The sequence below is a fragment of the Lytechinus pictus genome, chromosome 2, assembly GCF_037042905.1.
Source record: "Lytechinus pictus isolate F3 Inbred chromosome 2, Lp3.0, whole genome shotgun sequence".
Lineage (NCBI taxonomy): Eukaryota > Metazoa > Echinodermata > Echinoidea > Temnopleuroida > Toxopneustidae > Lytechinus > Lytechinus pictus.
The window spans coordinates 48205263-48222754 of NC_087246.1; the positions used below are offsets into that span (position 1 = coordinate 48205263).

At 35.9% G+C, this 17492-nt stretch overlaps 1 protein-coding gene across 2 annotated transcripts; it reads left to right on the forward strand.

Moving 5' to 3' along the window:
- Positions 1-381: 381 nt before the first annotated feature.
- On the forward strand, positions 382-13872 carry LOC129254117 (neuralized-like protein 2). Of its 2 annotated transcripts, none has more exons than XM_064094996.1 (3): positions 382-541; positions 8208-8995; positions 10975-13872. In XM_064094996.1, the coding sequence occupies exons 2-3, from the start codon at positions 8245-8247 to the stop codon at positions 11091-11093; spliced, it is 870 nt and encodes a 289-aa protein (XP_063951066.1). In that variant the 5' UTR covers positions 382-541; positions 8208-8244; the 3' UTR covers positions 11094-13872. The 2 variants fall into 2 exon arrangements, with proteins under 2 accessions (XP_063951066.1, XP_054748546.2); XM_054892571.2 differs by having other exon boundaries at positions 396-925.
- The last annotated feature ends 3620 nt before the right edge of the window (positions 13873-17492 follow it).

Sequence of the window (17492 nt, forward strand, 5' to 3'; positions counted from 1 at the left end):
GTCAATCTTAAATCATGAATGTTACATCCATATCTGTTGCCCACTGGCTCAAAACTAATGATCAAATAGATTTAATTCCTAATTACATAAATTGGTATATGTATATTATTGTCATAATCAAATGATCTTTTCATTTATTTGTAATTCCGTCTGAATTTTTAATATCGATGCCTAACTTTGTATCGACTCAGATCTGACGAGAATGTTTCCACGCAGAGAATAAGTGAACAGCATTTTTATTGTACCAATGCCATATAAAACAGCAGGAAAGTTCTCTGTACTTCGACCGCCCGCTCAGATCATCAGCCGAGAAGCCTGAATGAGTGTCGAATTTGGAAGGGACGAGTTATTTTATCCACACATTTCTATGGCTTGAGCTCTCTCTCATGACCGGTACCGTATACGTAGCTGAGCGCTCGCACCACCGCATACGACACAGATCGTCTCACGGGCAAACCCCCCTGAAGTGCCACGACCGACTACCGGACCGACCGTACCCGGTACCCCGGCGCGGATCCACAGATATAGAGATCGAGCCTACGTAGGTACAGCGCAAGCGGTGCGTGAAAACAAATGCTGCTGGGCTGGAATTGTTTACTGCAAGATTTTAAGTTAATTTTTCATATGTCTGGATAGGTTGTTGGCCTGTGGGTTTGATTGGAATTGTGTTAATCTTCACTGGACTGCCAAAACAGACTTCAATTCAAACTTTGTTCAAATTCAAGTTCACTAAAAATCAGAGGCAGAGCCAGAGGCCAGAGGCAGAGCAGAGTCAGACAGCTGTGAGTGTGAACAACTCACGACACAACTCACAATTACAACTACAACAAGTGCAGTGTTATCTCGACTCAGAAAAGTGCCCAGATAAATCATCTGCATCTGCTAACCTGTGTGGCGGTTTTTTTATCCTGGGCTTTGATGTTTGGTAAGCCAAAATATGACTTATGAGGCCAGTGTGCGTAGATTGATATTTCATCTTTCTCTGAGTCAGTTGGACTAAAATAATCTCTGAGTAGAATTAATATAAATATAATGTAAGTTTCGCTTTGGTTCATTCATTGCGATGGGAGGGGGTCATATGGTTAGCCAGGAGGCTCCTAGACCTAGAGAGTAAAAATCATTTACTTACGTATGCTTACTCTCCACGGAGCCAGGGATTCCGTCCCATTCATGTGCGTGTACCGCCAAAAAACCTGAAACTTTCGCTCCGAGATTTCTACTTTCCTTATTAAAAGATCTAGCCCTAAATCGTGTAAATGCCTGGGATACAACTTCATTTCTGACATTTCTACGCTATCGATATCATCTTTAAACAAGAATTCATGAAAAAAAATGAGAAAAATATTATGAAAAGACGGGGTAAACTTGCTCGATGTTTACGCCACCATCTTGTTTCTTATTGTTCTTCGCCAACGTTACGGACGCTACTTCACATTTTCATCAATGATTTTATAGTTTACAATCTTGCCATCAGTTTGATGATAACCATTATTTGAATTTGATTTTGATTAAAATCTGAATAATTTTTTAACGAATTTTAGCATAATGAATATTATTAATTGTCCGCGAAGTTTGAACACCCCATCACAAGGGTATGAACACACGCTACTGCTGTGTAAAAGTAGGTTGTGGGTTCAAATCCCGCTTGGTCTGCCTGTGATTTTTTTCATACAGCAGTATGCTTAGTGTGTGTTTATACCCTTGTGGTATTGTTGGAGACAAAATGAATGATAAAGTATTACATTGTAAATTTATGCAATTCATTTACTGGTTGAAAGTCATAAATTTTATTTACAATATAATTCTTCAGTTTTGTTCCCTATAATATTGCCTAACTTTTTAGCTCATCCGGCCCGAAGGGCCAGATGAGCTTATGCCGTGGCGTGGCATCCGTCGTCTGTCGTTCGTCCACAATTTCAAAATGCTTCTTCGCCATTTCAAGTCCGATTTCAATTCTGTTTGCTTTATATGATAGCACTAGGTGGGGGATTCAAAAATTTTACACAGAATTTGGAAACTCATTAAATATGCTAATTTATGCGCATTTTTCAAAATTCACAAAAAATGCTTCTTTTTTTGTTGACCAATTTTGAATTTTTTGCTTCCATCTGGTAGAGCTTCATGAGGTTCACCAGACTTCTACACAGAATTTTGAAATTTAGACTACAGTGCGTCCTAAAAAAAACTATACACTTTTTAAATGGCTGCCAAATAAAAAAAATAGCACTTTGGGGGGAATAACTGATAGATATGGAAAGCCAATAAAGTCAACTTTCAAGTGACACCAAAATGTTGGAAAACTATTCATGCTTGAGCGAGCACTGCCCACTGAAACAAAGGGTATGAAAATTAGGGTGGGCCGGAATTAGCCTTCCAATTTCTTTCAGGTTTTTTGTTTGGTACTTGCAAAGTTGAGGGTTATTTAGTGAATTAAAGATCAGTTGTGATCAGTTTGTTGTTTGTGAAAATTTAATGCGTTATTAAATTGAATTTATTACATTGAACTTTAATGCATGAGTGATCGTGAATTGCAATTTTAGTGCAGCATTTTGTCTTTATCATGTGGATCTCAACAATGTGTTTATGAAAGTCAGGAGAAGAGGGGGTAATATGACTTAGGTAGGTGAAGTACGTTGATGGGATAAAGGTCAACAGAACATTTAGCAACCCCTCCCTCCATCTCAACCCCCCCCCCCCCCCCGCTTCTCTCCTCAGACACTAAGCTCGGCTAGGCTGGGCAGGAATTAGCCTTACAGTTTTTTTGAGTGGTTAGTCCTTTGGAACTTGCTAAGCTAAATTAATGAGTGAGATAAGTTTTGGTTTCTTAGGCAAATTTCATGAGTTACTAAATTGAAATTTAATGCATGAGTGAACAGGAATTGAAATTTTAGTGTAGCATATTCATCTTGAGGACCTCAGAAGTGTGTTCGTGAAAGTCAGAGTAATGTGATGGTACCTGTTACAAGCAAGAGGGCGATATATGCTAAGACTTTGTTAAAAGGGCATTCCTCTTCTTTTTGTCCTATTACAAATTAAAAGTCATAATTATGTACCTTCCCCTCTGCACCTCCATTTCTCAGCCCCCCTCTCTGTCTCACTTCCTGGATGTGTAGCCTATTCAAAACTTAGCTGCCAAGCGACCGGTGGCTGATGGTCACTTTTTTATTGAATTATTACCAAGAAATTTAATGATTATGATGATTAATGAAATAATTTATTGAAAAAAACACTGAATGTTTGATTGATCACATTGCACATTGAATGAGTTGATTTACTGATAAATTGTTGATGAAATGATTGATAGGAAAAAGTTGATGCCCCAATTCAGAATTAATCATTAAATCAACATTCCGATCTGGACTTCACGCGTACATGACAATAGCCATCAGTTTCTCAACAGGAGGGGAGGGCGGGAAATAGGGAGGGGGCTGAATGTTCTGTTGACCCTTATTCCATCAACCTACTTCTCCCACTTAAGTCCTATCTCACCCCCTATTCTCCCGACTCCCATGAACACACTGCTGAAATCCACATGATAAAGTTTAAATGCTGCCCAAAAAGAGATCCAAATGATAAAGTTGAAATGCTGCCCCAAAGGTGTAATTTGTGTTCACTCATGCATTAAAGTTCAATTTAATAATTTATAAAATTTGCATAAGCAACCAAAACTGGTCACGGTTGATCATTAATTTATCACAACGCCCTTAACTTTGCAAGTTCGAAAGGATTTGCCTCTTAAAAACTGACATAAATTGGAAGGCTAATTCCAGCCCACCCTAATTTTCATACCCTTTGTTTCATTGGGCAGTGCTCGCTCAAGCATGAACAGTTTTCCAACTTTTTGGTGTCATTTGAAAGTTGACTTCCTTGGCTTTCCATATATGTAAGTATTTTTCCCCAAAATGCTATATTTTTTATTTGGCAGCCATTTCAAAAGAGTATAGTTTTTTTTGGGACGCACTGTAGAACAATTTTTATGCTAATTTATGCGAAATGAATTTATGTATAATTTTAAAAATTCACATAAAATGCTTCTTTTTCTTTATTTGTTGACCGATTTTGATTTTTTTTCTTCCATCTGGTAGAGCTTCATGAGTTCACCAAATTTCCTCACAGAATTTTGAAATTTGGAGTAGAAAATAATTTATTCTAATTTATGCGAAATTCATAAATCACAGAAAATGCCTCTTTATTTGTTGCCTGAATTTCAAAATGCTTCTTCGTCATTTCAAGTCTGATTTCAATTCTGTTTGCTTTATATGATAGCATTAGGTGGGGGATTCTAAACTTCTACACAGAATTTTGAAACTCATTAAAAATGCTAATTTATGCGTATTTTTAAAAATTCACATAAAATGCTTCTTCTTTAATTGTTGACCGATTTTGATTTTTTTTCTTCCTTCTGGTAGAATTTCATGAGGTTCACCAAACTTCTACACAGAATTTTGAAATTTTCAGTAGAAAATTATTTATGCTAATTTATACAAAATTTATTCATAAATCACAGAAAATGCCTGTTCTTCTTTATTTGTTAACCGATTTTTTTGTTTCTTCCATCTGGTAGAGCTGCATGAGGTTCACCAAACTTATACACAAAATTTTGAAATTTTGTCTAGAAAATTATTTATGCTAATTTAAGCAAAGTTTATTCATAAATCACACACAAAAAAATTCTTGTTCATTTGTCAATCAATTTCAATTTTGTTTGCTTATATGATAGCTGGAGGTGGTGATACAAAATTTCAACACAGAATTTTGAAACTCATTAAATACATACATGTATGCAAATGTATTAATATATTTTCAAAACTTACAAAATATACTTATTTATTTGTTGATTGATTTTGATTATTTTGGTTCCAGCTGAGAGCTACATGAGGTTCACCAAGGTTCTACACAGAGTTTAGAAATTTTGACTAGAAAATTATTTATACTTAATTTATATGAAATTTATTTGTAGATCACAAAAAATGCTTCTATGTCATTTCTTCATCAATTTCAATTCTATATCCTCAATTTATGTCACCAATATAATTCACTACAGTGTCAACTGGGCTGAAATTAAACTTGTGTTAAATTTCGTTGCGAGATGCCGGATGAGCTCCACATCATTGATGTGCTAGTTGTAATAAAAATTGATGAGACTTTGCTTGTTAATTTTTCCAAATGGCTGTTTAAAGGTCTAGACCTAGTCCACCCCAGAAAAATGTTGATATGTATAATTAGAGAAAAATGAAACAAGCATAATGCTGAAAATTTGATCAAAATCTGATGTAAAATAAGTAAGTTATAAAATGACATTTTAAAATTTCACTTATTTTTCACAAACAGTTAAGTGCACAACTAAGTGACATGTAAATGGGGAGTCGATGACGTCCATCACTCACTATTTCTTTTGTTTTTTAATGTTTGGATTTTACAATATTTCAATTGTTTACCAATTTGACATTTAGGACCAACTTAACTGAACCGTCTATAATATAAAATGTTATGACAATGGTAATACCACATGTTCAGGGAGGAATAAAACTTTGTTTCACAGGACAATGAGGAGAAAATCAGAATATTTCATATAATAAAATACAAAAGAAATAGTGAGTGATGTCATCAGTCCCCTCATTTGCATACCAACCAGGATGTGCATATTACTATTCTGTGAAATTAAGCGAAACTTTTAAATGTCATTATTTCTCATTTTACATCCGATTTTGATGAAACTTTTAGTGTTAGACTTGATGGATTTTTCTCTTTTTGTTAAAATCAACTTTTTGTTGGGGTGGACTTGTCCTTTAAAACCAATTGTCCGGACACACAACCTAGCTGTCTGGACACAAAAACTGGGTATAAAAACTATAAATGTTGATCCAGTCTAGACTGAAAAATCTGCTGTTTCCCAAGAGTTTTTTAAACATTTCTGACAATTTTCTGACATTTTTTGACATTTTCAGACAATGGAAGTCTCCCATCATTGCCCATAGGACTTGTAGTGCCGGTGCTTCGCAAATAAACGCTCAACTACCTAGACTAAAGGCACATAAACGTTATTGGCTGGCGCATTCGTATGCTTAAGCTGCAATAGAAATATGACTGCAAACAATCATTGGAAGCAACACCGGCTCTTTGGAATAAAAATTTTGGATATTAAATCACATATTTCACGCAGCTGGTACTGTAAGCTGATTACATTCTTCATTAACAACTTTACATTATTGCACTCTGTTTCCCCAAAAGGGGGAATTAAGCAGTAATCATGGAGGGTGCAGTAGCTCATCCTTTTCTCCATTGGTCGTGCAAAGCACCGGCACTACGAGTCCTATGGGAGACTTTGGTCTTTTGATGGAGGGGATGCCACAGAGCCAGACGAAGTCTCGGCGGAGCATATCCCTGACCGAAATACATGTAGACTGTTTTTTGGTCCAGATGCAGACATGGCACATCCAGCTCCTAAATTAGAGTCATACCATCTGACTGAGACAAAATTTAGGCGAGGTCTTGTGAAGTTGTGCTAGCACAGCACAGTTCAAAAACAAATATCCTGAAACTGATTCCTAAAATAAATGTTGGGGCAAGTCTAAGAAAAGGTCCCTCTAGTTGGAGAAAAAATGTCATATTTATTTTAGTCAGAAAGCGGCGCTAATGCAGTTTCGTACCAGAAGACTTCAAGAGAATTTCCCCACCAGTAGGCTTAATTGTTCACAAATGTCATAGCAAGTCTCTCAATCACATTTCAAGGTCAATAAGCCCACAACTGTTCCGAATATTGCGATCGGGAATGGCTGTATTTCAGTTAGATTTCGAGGTCATTGTCGACTTCTCATTTAGACATCGCTTCGCTTGGCAATGCTTGGCTCTGCGTTAGTGACCAAAAGATCTGCCTGCAGTAGCTCACCCATTTGTTCACCAAAAAAAATGTTTGCATTCTTTTGGTCGCTAACTTCAGTCCATATCAAAATTACCGCGAATCCAAACAAAGTGATGTCTGACTGAGAATTTGAACGATGAAGTCAAGATCGAAGCAGGAAAACAGCCGTTCTTGATCACGATATTCAGGAAAGCGGTAGGCATATTGACCTTGAAATGTGATTGAGAGACTTGCTATGACATTTGCAATTAACTGGTGGGGAAATTTTCTCGAAGTCAGCCGATGCGAAACTGCATTAGCACCCAGTAATCTTTGGTAGGATCAGAAAGACCAAATGTTCAGTTTTATTTCATTACGAAAAAAATGACATTCACATTTTTACAAACAAAAGTTGAAACAAACATTTTAAAATTTAATTTTTAAATACCAATTTGAATCGCATCTTCACAAAGTCCACTGAATTACCCGGGCTAAACTTGGCTACTGATTCCGGTGCTCATTGACATTGAGGAATTACTTCCTGTCGGTACCCATTTACCTCACCTGGGTTGAATGCAGCACATTGTGGATCGGTTTCTTGCTGGATAATTATGGCATGGCTCATGGCTGGGATTTAAACTCGCCACCCTCTGTTTTAAAGTTCGATCCACTTGGCCACAACGTTCAATGTTGTTTGTTGACTGTAGATGTGGAGCTCTGCATGTGTGTAGAATAAAGTCTTGAATTTATTTGCAAAAAGGTGCTGTCACACAGGCCTAAAAAGATCAATCAAAACTCTAATATCCCAAAGGCAGGAAAAGGGGTTTGTTGGGGGAGGGGATGCCATGTATACGGTAGGAGCAGCGAAATGGGGGTTGGAACATCTGAGACTGAAAGACTGCATCAGGAGGATAGATATCTTACTGAGTGCACACACCATCCACAGACGCTTGTGGCGCTACCGCAGCAACAGTTCCTTTGGATATAAATATTTTATGCATATAAACAACTACCGTACAAAATATAGATATCAATAAAGCGAACAAAGAAATCTTAAATAACTACAAGTAGTCTTGCCTTATCACCACTGACATTCCCAGATATACTGCATAAGGAGAAATAGGAATTTATTTTAATATTATAAAAGGAAAGCAAGTTAGGTGCTGATTGACAATTTGTTACATGTACATTCAAATATAATATGATCTAGACAAACAAAAATAGCTTTGATGTGGTTTGAACCTGCCCTACAAAATGCTATTTCAACCATACTTGTAGGTCTCATGTCCCTGGTTTGATTGGATCAAATTTATGAAATATTGGATTGCACTTTAATGTGAAATACCTTTTCTCAATCTCATTTTAGGTGAGCTGCTGATCATTGTTCGAAGTCAACAGATGCAATGCCACTTTACAGATTTCATGAAAACCATGGGGTCAATGTGCGGCGCAGCGAGGATGGTGAGGTTGCCAAGCGTACCTCCAGCTTTGCTAACGCAATCACTTTCAGCGAGGACTCCATCCAACCTGGAGAGATATTCATGGTAGAGGTTGATGAACAAGAATCTGGATGGAGTGGACATCTCAGGTGTGGACTGACCCAGCATAGCCCTTCCAGAATGGCAGCACTCGCTCCTGGAGATGCCATCGGGCCGGCTGAAGCGATAGGAGATGTAATTCGTATTCCTCAGTACTCCATGCCGGATCTGACCAGCATGGGCAAATCATGGATCTTTGCAATCACGAAGCATCACAATAAAGTGCCGCGCACAATACAGGATGATGACGAAGAGCAGATGGAAGCGAGCTCTTTCATCCAGAACTTCGGGAATGCCCTTCAAGTCGGTAACAAGATCCTGCCCCAATCTCTCCTGGTCAAAGACTTCTGTCACATAGACCTGGAAACCCCTGGTCAGTCTCTGTACAAGAATGGCAAGCAGTTCTTGGCTACATCGATAGGTAGTAGAATCGGCATTACGTATGAGATACAGACAATTTCACCCAGTGAGCAAAGGGCAAACATGCATCTTATCATTAATGGGGAAGATCAGGGCTCATCTCCAATGGACAATGCAGATTTGGAAAACCCATTTTATGCCATAGTGGATGTCTATGGAACTACTAAACAAGTCAGAATAGTTCAGCTGAATTATGGTAAGTTTATTCACCTTGACTTTCAATTATAATCTCCATCTGCGATGTGTACAAGGCATTGTAGTACATGTAGATATTGAATTGAAAATAAGTGCAATCGTGCATCTACATGTATGTACTGTTGTCTTTTGAAATTTTTACACCAAAATCATTAATTACATTTAGGCCTAATTGCATTTGCTGTTCTTACAATGCAATCATTTCTACATACATGTTCATCATTTGTTATGTTACAGGTGTATTCCCTTTTTTCTGTCTTATTTGAATATTATTTTTAATACATAGGCCTATGTACATTCTCCCCTCTATGGCTTCAAATTCTACATTTTATGATACAATATGATGACTTTTTTTGCTGTTTCACTGTTATTTTATCCATAATTTCTCATTCTAATCTAAATATGATGGAATTTAGTTGGAAATTTTTATTTATGAATAACAAATAGTCTGATTCAGAAATTCCTTTTTTTTCTAAAAATTATACAAGTGATTTTATGAATGCCAAATCCTGTCAAAGGTCTTGACTTGTACTAAAATGAAGGAAAATGTGTGTACAGAATTCTAGTTTGCAGACAGGATTTTCAATTTTTGGACAAGTTCTTTATCAATTTATAGACATAGTGTAGGGTACAGCACATTGTCTCAGAAATTTAAAGATAAATGTGGTGGATTAAAGTCTTGAAAGATGCAGTCAGTTGGTCTCACTAAATGCACCCATCTATACATGCACTGTCCATTTTTTATGACATTTTTTTTTAACGTAGAAACTAGACAGTTGTAAGTTCATATAACTTTGTTCTTGACCTGATAATTTCTGCATGTTTGGTCAGTGTCCTGATAGATTTACATCCAGTTTCAAAGAGATTTTAAGATAATATAATTTCATCTTAAAATGTAATTTCATATGTTACTTAATACTGTACATGCCAAGATCTGTTTTGTATTTTTGGCTCATGATCTATGGTCACATTGATTCTGAAAAACTCAGACCAGCATTGTGCATGTATCTAGATCCATTTACTATTATTCTTTCTGTGTTTGGTAAATCACACTTATGATGATCATACAGAAACCCCTTGTATTTTAAAGGGAGATACATGAATAATGGTAAAGAGGACTTCAATAAAGGTTAATGATGATGATGATACATACCTGTATTAAAGCACAAAGTATAAAAAACTAACATTTAATTCTGTCTTTGCCACAAGAGCTTGTAAAACACTTGAACTGATAGCTGCCAGGTAATTGAAAAAAAGCGGGTTTTAGTCGTGTTTAACCTTTTAATAATGAACTTCAGGATCTATACTCAAAGGTCATTTGCAGGGGCGGATCCAGGATTTCCAAAGGGGGGCACATTTTCCTGAGGGAAATTTGACAAGCAAAAAAATAATAAAATAGGTTTTCAGCCAAAATTAAAGGTCTTTTCGTCCATATAAAATTTTACAAGCAAAAAAAAAAGAAAATCTGATTTGTTTCTTTACTTTTCCTTAGAAAAAAATTACCTGAGTGTACATCTGCTATAACAAAAATGGTTTTTGATTTTTGATCAAGTTTGAAACAGAATTACAGGTTTTCACCAAAAAAAAAAAAAAAATCTCTTTTTAATCTGAAAATCACTGTTGCTACATGTAAGTTATATTATTAATATTCAATCAAGGAACATTATTTTGATATGACATAATGACCTGGAATAAACCTTTTACTTGATGTTTATTATATTTCAGGGAACAATTTTCCTGATATCGCATTGTAATGTGCTCCAAGATGTCTTTGGCTTGGCAGATATTTTCGTAGGACTGTAAATAACTCAGTTGAGAGCTTTTCTTCTATGAGTTATTACCAAAATGCAACTCTAATTTGTTAAGCAAAATTACTCCCTGCATTTGTAAACATATGCAGTTGGTGAAGTATTGATTGATAATTGGTAAAGTATAAATTAATGTATTTGCTGTTGTCATTATTTTGTTTTTCTCCACCAGTTCCCACTCTCCAGGAGTGCTGTCGGATGAGAATACGAACGTGCATCAAGGAGAACCAGGTGGCTAGACTACCCCTTCCTGCAAAGCTCCAACGCTTCCTAAGATTTGAACCAATGTAATGTGAACTCATTGCTAAGAGGTCAAAGGTCAAACACACTTCAGGCTTGGGTAGCATGGACTTGCTTGCTTCAGGACCCTGTTACTGTACACTAGTTTTACCATAAATTGTATCTTTCTTCAGTATGCTATAACTTTCATGGTTTATTAATAATACTCAATAGCCAATCAAAATCATTATTTCCATGCAAATAACTGTACATGTAGATGGCTAAGCCGCGTTTGTAAGTATATTGCAACAGGGCCCGATAGTGCTCATCCCCAAAGATATTCATGTTTTTAGGCGTTTGTCTAATAATTTGGTTAGTTGTAGGTCCATGGTTATGACATGGCATAGTTACATTCTATTTTCCTCATGTATGGGTGATTTTGAAACATTGTGCAATCAACTGGGTACTAAGCAGGATGGAAAACATACATTTACAGTAGCTGTCTGGCTACATGTAACATTTGATAATAGTTTACACTTGAGTTTACTTTCAGAGCCAGAACAATAGAGTGACCAAACCAAAACAATGACCATGGGTTCACTTGACCTTTTCTTATGTTCTAGCTGTAAATTTTCATGTGTCAACTATTTTCAAAAGATGTTGACTGGGTCTGTAGCCCTCTTATGTAACTCTGAGTAAGGGTCCTGTACGTTGTTTAACCTTCAAAATGTATGGGATGCTAAAACTATGTTCGTTATCATAGTAACTGTAGTCATGTTTCCCAAGCAATAACCCCCAAATATGGTAAGTTTTCAGCCTTCTTTTGGCACTTCTGTGATGGCCCAGTTTCAGCCGTGGTCGATCCTAGCCATTTGTGGTGACTTTGTTGCGCAATGTAATAGCAATTATGCACGCTAGGTACAGTATGTTGCATTCTTGTAAACTCAACTGTCAAATCGATTGCAGTGCTCATGGCTTGGTAACCACATTCAGTTTGTGTCATATTTTCATCTTACTTTATGATTTGATCTTTCATTCAATCATGACCTCAGGGGTGTTTCACAGAGATTTAAGAGTGACTTAGAGTTGTGCTTAACCTCCTATTTGCATGCGGTTTAAAAGGCATCGCATTGGTCAAATTATGATAGGACGTGCTGCTGTGTATTAATAAGATATTACGGTGTTACACATCATGTGGGCATCCGCACTAAGCTTGACTTTCTGTCACACTTAAATCTTTTTGAATCCCCCCCTCCCCCCCAGTCAAACATTTGTAAAGCTGCATTATTTTGATTGGAATCAATCAAACTTATAATGTTTTTGGTTTAGAATTCTATTTTTTGACCATACATGTACCTGTAGATGTACATGTACTTTGTATTAAATTATTTAAAAAAAAATCAATTGTTTTGTACCTGCTTTTAATATAAAATTCCTTACATTTCCATATAATGTGCAGGGAATCCTTTCCCTGGCCTGAGATGTGTTTTCCTTTTGATAGAGAAAGGATGATTATTTGAGGAAGCTAATAGTTTTGAAGCTGCTTATATTGTGATCTATTTATTTGCCAGAAACTTGTATAAGATATATTTTTATCTTCCCGAAGAGAGATGATTTATGTAAATAGACATGTGTGATAATGAAATCATTAGCAATGTATAATGTTAGGGAATGCTGTCATTATCAAGCATCACAGATGGTTTATTGACCTGTGGTGTGCAGTGATTACTTGTTCAGCCAGGCATATTTCTATGCTGTTTAAGAAGCTATTTTAGACTCTGAGTCTAGATAATGTCCAATATTCATCTTCTTTTAAAGTAGATCTTGTGCTTAATAAATCAAGATCACCAACTCACTGTTCAATACAATGTAATTTCTTTTTTTAAGCTTGGTTATTGCAATCAGTATTAAGATGCATGATGTTCAAATGCATTCATATTTTGCTCGTAATTGTTGTTATCGTAACTTACATGTAGTCTTAAATTCAATCTGTGTGTCCAAACTGGAGTAAGGGGTCCCCTGATATCTTGGAAATTTGTTAGTATGGTGAAAAATAACCACAAAGGATTTAATCTCCATTTCTTTATTCAAAGACAGGGTAAGATTGTTTTTGATGCAGAGTTGTTCCAAAGCCCAAAGCGCTATCTTCATTGGGCTTTTCATTTGCAAGAACGCGAATGTATAAAAATGGCAAAATCCTGTAGTACATTAATATTTTATGCCACAAAAGTGTGCAAAATGTGCGCTTAAATGTTCAGAAGTTTTTCCAATTGTTCGCAGGGGTAACTTGATGGCACTTTTTTTTTCAGGAGTAATTTCAACTTCTTAAAAAAATATCTTCCGAATAAAAAGCGAATTGTTGACACTTCCGAAGATTTACCGTAAGCATACTTTGGGCACTTTGTTGCATGAATTACATTTACAAATGTTTGACTTTGCAATTTTCTTTACAATTAATCGTTTCCTTGCAACACCTCCACAAAATTTTGTGAACCCTGTGAAAACAGCGCTGAAGAGGTTGTACCCTCCCCCCCCCCCCCCCGGCTTCATGCAAAAAGGTGCATTTACACCGATTACTGTCTTGTATAGGCTGTAGAATTGCTGCAAATCAAATTTCATTATGAAAAAGGATCCACTGTTTGCTCTTGTACATTTCCAGATTCCAATGTGCTGTACATGTATGTGTGTTATCAGCTATGTCAATGCTCACTGTAATTTCAGTGTACATGTACACACGGGTTATGTGTAGACCTATCAGTATGCAGTCAACAAATGTTGCATAATACTATCAGTTATTAGTACAATACATTGCATTCATCTGAAGTAAGCTTCATATGAAACATACACACACAAACAAAAAAAATGATTTCCCGTTTCCGAATTGAGTTGAGAAAAACAATTTGGCAGGTGTGTCCTGCAAAATTATTTTGCTCAAGAGATGGCTTGAGTATAAGGGGGAAAAGGCGCCTTCAGGGCTTGTGGCTAAAATAAAACTTATTTTCATGAGATAGATTTTCCCACTTAATTAAAAACAAACTTTACATAGGGATGAACTACCCCTGTGAAATTTAAAATTTGCAAGCTAGTTCATTTTGTTTCTAAATTCTTTTTACTTTGCACAAATAAATTAAAAAATATATATTTTACAGAATGTGTGGAATAAATACTTGGTGGAGAGAACAATTTATGGCTGGCCTACTGTTGTACGGTTACACATTATTGCATCGCTGACAAAATAGTCACATAATTTAATTGATAAGATAACAGATTACTAATTAGATCAAAGAGTATGTACACTGTATTATCAATAATTTGTTTGTTTACAGATTTATGGATGGGAAGTAGAATAGCTAAATTATATCTGAAACGACAGATTTATGGCTTTTTGGAATGCTGATGATGGAGTTTGAGATCTTGAGTGCTATTCAAATATATTTAGTTTTATTATCATTTTCGGTTATATCATCAGTTCAGGGGGTGTTAAAGTCTGTCTTAACTTTTCATAAATCCCCAAAGGAGGTGGCGTGATAGCCAAGTTAGAGCGGTGGGTTTTAGATTCCAATTACCCGGGTTTAATCTTTTCATTTGATGCACTCATGCCCTTTGGAAGACATTTATCCTCATTACCAAGTCCTTTGGAGATGACCTCAAGCCTTTGGTCTTCTGGTTGCTTGTTTAGAAACATTCATGTTTTCTTAGCGATCGGTTAAAAAATAATTTAGAAGAAATTCACCATCACCACCACCCAAATTCCAGTTTATTACTACATAATAATAATGTGTGTCCAAAAACTTCTAATGATAAATAAAAATATTCAGGCAACGTATGAAAACTAGTGGCCCCTTAGCACAAAATATCCCCCCCCCCCTCTCGTTACTACATTTAGATATAACATGTATTTTTTGCACAGTTGTACCAAATGAGCTATAAAGTTAATGGTATGTCTAACTCTAAATGCGTAGAAAAGGGCACCTTATCCAAAAGTCAAGAGTTGCACATCATTTAGCACAAATTCTGCTATAAAGGCTCTGGATCTCTGTCTTACACACTGAATTTTCTGCATTTTCCATTGTTTAGTCTACATGATGCATGACTGTCAGACTTGGCATTGGAAAGGCCCACGCATGAATGATGCCGCTCTTATTCTTGGTATTAAAGGTGCCCGAGACGTTGGTAATAAGTGGTGTAATGATGCATGAGTTTTGAACTGTATTTTGAACTAGACTTGGCTTAGTACAAATTTACCAATATAGGTCTCGCATCCATTTGCCTTGGCTTAGCACAAATTTACCAGTATAGGTCTTGCAGCCAATGAAAAGCAAATTGACAGGTGAGAACATTTGTGGTAAAATAATATTAAAAAGTGTGATCAATAATTCAACACTCAGCACAGCTGTGTAAACTAAAGCAAATTCATATATAACCAATGTCTACATTGTCGTATATGGGCAAACTACTAGGTTTTGAGAAGAAGCCTGTTATTTTAAAGGTCAAGAACTTTCAGAGCATTATGTCGTGTGAAAATCAGAAATATGAATGGAAAATGGAGAATGTACAGTATATAATTTATATATTTATATTATGATATACTCCTGTCTCTATTCTTTGTTAATATGCAGATATTGAAAATGTTGATAATTTCCCAATTCCCCCTCTCAATTGTAAACTTATGTTGATTTTTACCTTAATCTGGCACAACTCGATTTTTCATTATATATCAGATAGATCCTTTAATTTAGAAAAAAACCCAAATTTTTGTCTTACCGGTAATCATAATTGCAATGTCACTGATTCCATGCGGGCGGTTACCATATTTGTTATTGATTTGTTCATGAAAATAGTCATTCAATTTATCCATATGTTCAAAGAAATAGTATTTTACTTTTAATTTGTTCATAGAAGTTGGATTCTTGGTTTTGATACAATACTATTAAATAGTATCATAGCATGTTATTCATGATTATTCAGGTACATGTATTATGTTATTTTATTTTGTCGTACTACACATGTGTATATTATTTCCTTTTTTCTTCATCCCTGTGCAATATGTTTTAAGACATCTCGCTCTATAAACATTATGAGTCACTTAAAGTGATTTTCTGATTCATATTTTATTAGCCATTATGATTATTAGCCATTAGCTAATTGTGTTTCCCAACCCCCATATGCATGGTTATCTAAATAAGAAATAAAAATCCAGTGTGATATATGTATGTTATGCTTTCATTTAATGGCTAGATTATCCACTGTACGCAAGCCATGTACCAACATGGATAACAGATGACTTTAGATTAAGAAACCTGATCACATAGAAATTCACTGTTTCATGAATTATTCGGTCGTGAGTTTAAAGCATATGAGCAAGTGATTTTAAACCAAAGCGTGGGTTCTTCGAGATCAAGTGAAAATAGAAATACAGTCAAACCTGTTTAAGCAGCCATCTACCCAGGGGGGAAAATATGTGTTGTTTCTGGCGCTACTTTTAGAGCTTGACGTCCAAACTTGCAGTTTGTATTTCAGTTTACATTGGATTTCCAGGGGCTCTCTTTTAGTGTCTTGGGCTCTTGGGGGTGTTTGGGGGGCAAATTTGCCCCTAGCCCCATGCATTTTTTGTTGTTGATGCACCTGCCTATCCTATAGTTACCTCTAAAATCAACCTTAATGAGCACAAAGTACATGAAAGTGTCTGTAATAAGTGCTGCAAAGAGTAATAAGTCCTGCATTTTCATTTGTTCCCCTTTGTAGGTCAGACAGGTTTCATTGTAGTTTACATATATACTAGTTGTCTTGTGACAAATCTGAAACAAAGAAAGTTATGTTTTTCAATACAGTATTAATAAACCTGCATAAAGTGTATATGACCATGCACGAATCTCAAAACCTACAATAAGAAACTAGACTGAGTACTCTGTAAATAACCGATAAGCCAATTGGGGCTTTGATTTAAAGAAATTCAGAAATTTGTGATTTTAAAGAGCAAAAGGTTCCTCCACCTTTCGAAGTTGTTGTATCCAACCAGGTACAAGATCCAAGAATTCCTTGAAGACATTTTTCAGATGGGGTCGAGTTCAGTCAGATCTTGCGTGCATGCCTCGTGCTTGAATGAACCTCAAACTTATAACTTCATTTTATCTTTGTTTTTAATCTCCTTGAAATTCTGTATAAAAATCAAGTTTATCAGGATTTTAATCAAGAAATACAATGTATATGATATATATATTTGTAAGCGTATGAATGATCTACATTTTCGGACATCTCAGTTCGGCTGACTCATCGTGGAATTTGAGGTGGGCATTCAGAAGCATTTCCTTCTCTCCTTTATGGAAGGTCAAAGCTTGGACAAAATTTGTTATTTGTCCATATCCCTCATTTGCCTGCATGATATAGGGCACGTAGATGCCATAGGTTTCCAAGAATTACATAGTTGAGCATATGGCTAGTAGTTGATAATAATCAGATTGCTGGTATACT

Coding starts and splice junctions, on each gene's coding strand:
- LOC129254117 (XM_064094996.1), top strand. CDS start 8,245: ATGCCACTTTACAGATTTCATGAAAACCATGGGGTCAATGTGCGGCGC. Junction 8,996..10,974: donor AATAGTTCAGCTGAATTATG/GTAAGTTTATTC, acceptor TTTCTCCACCAG/TTCCCACTCTCCAGGAGTGC.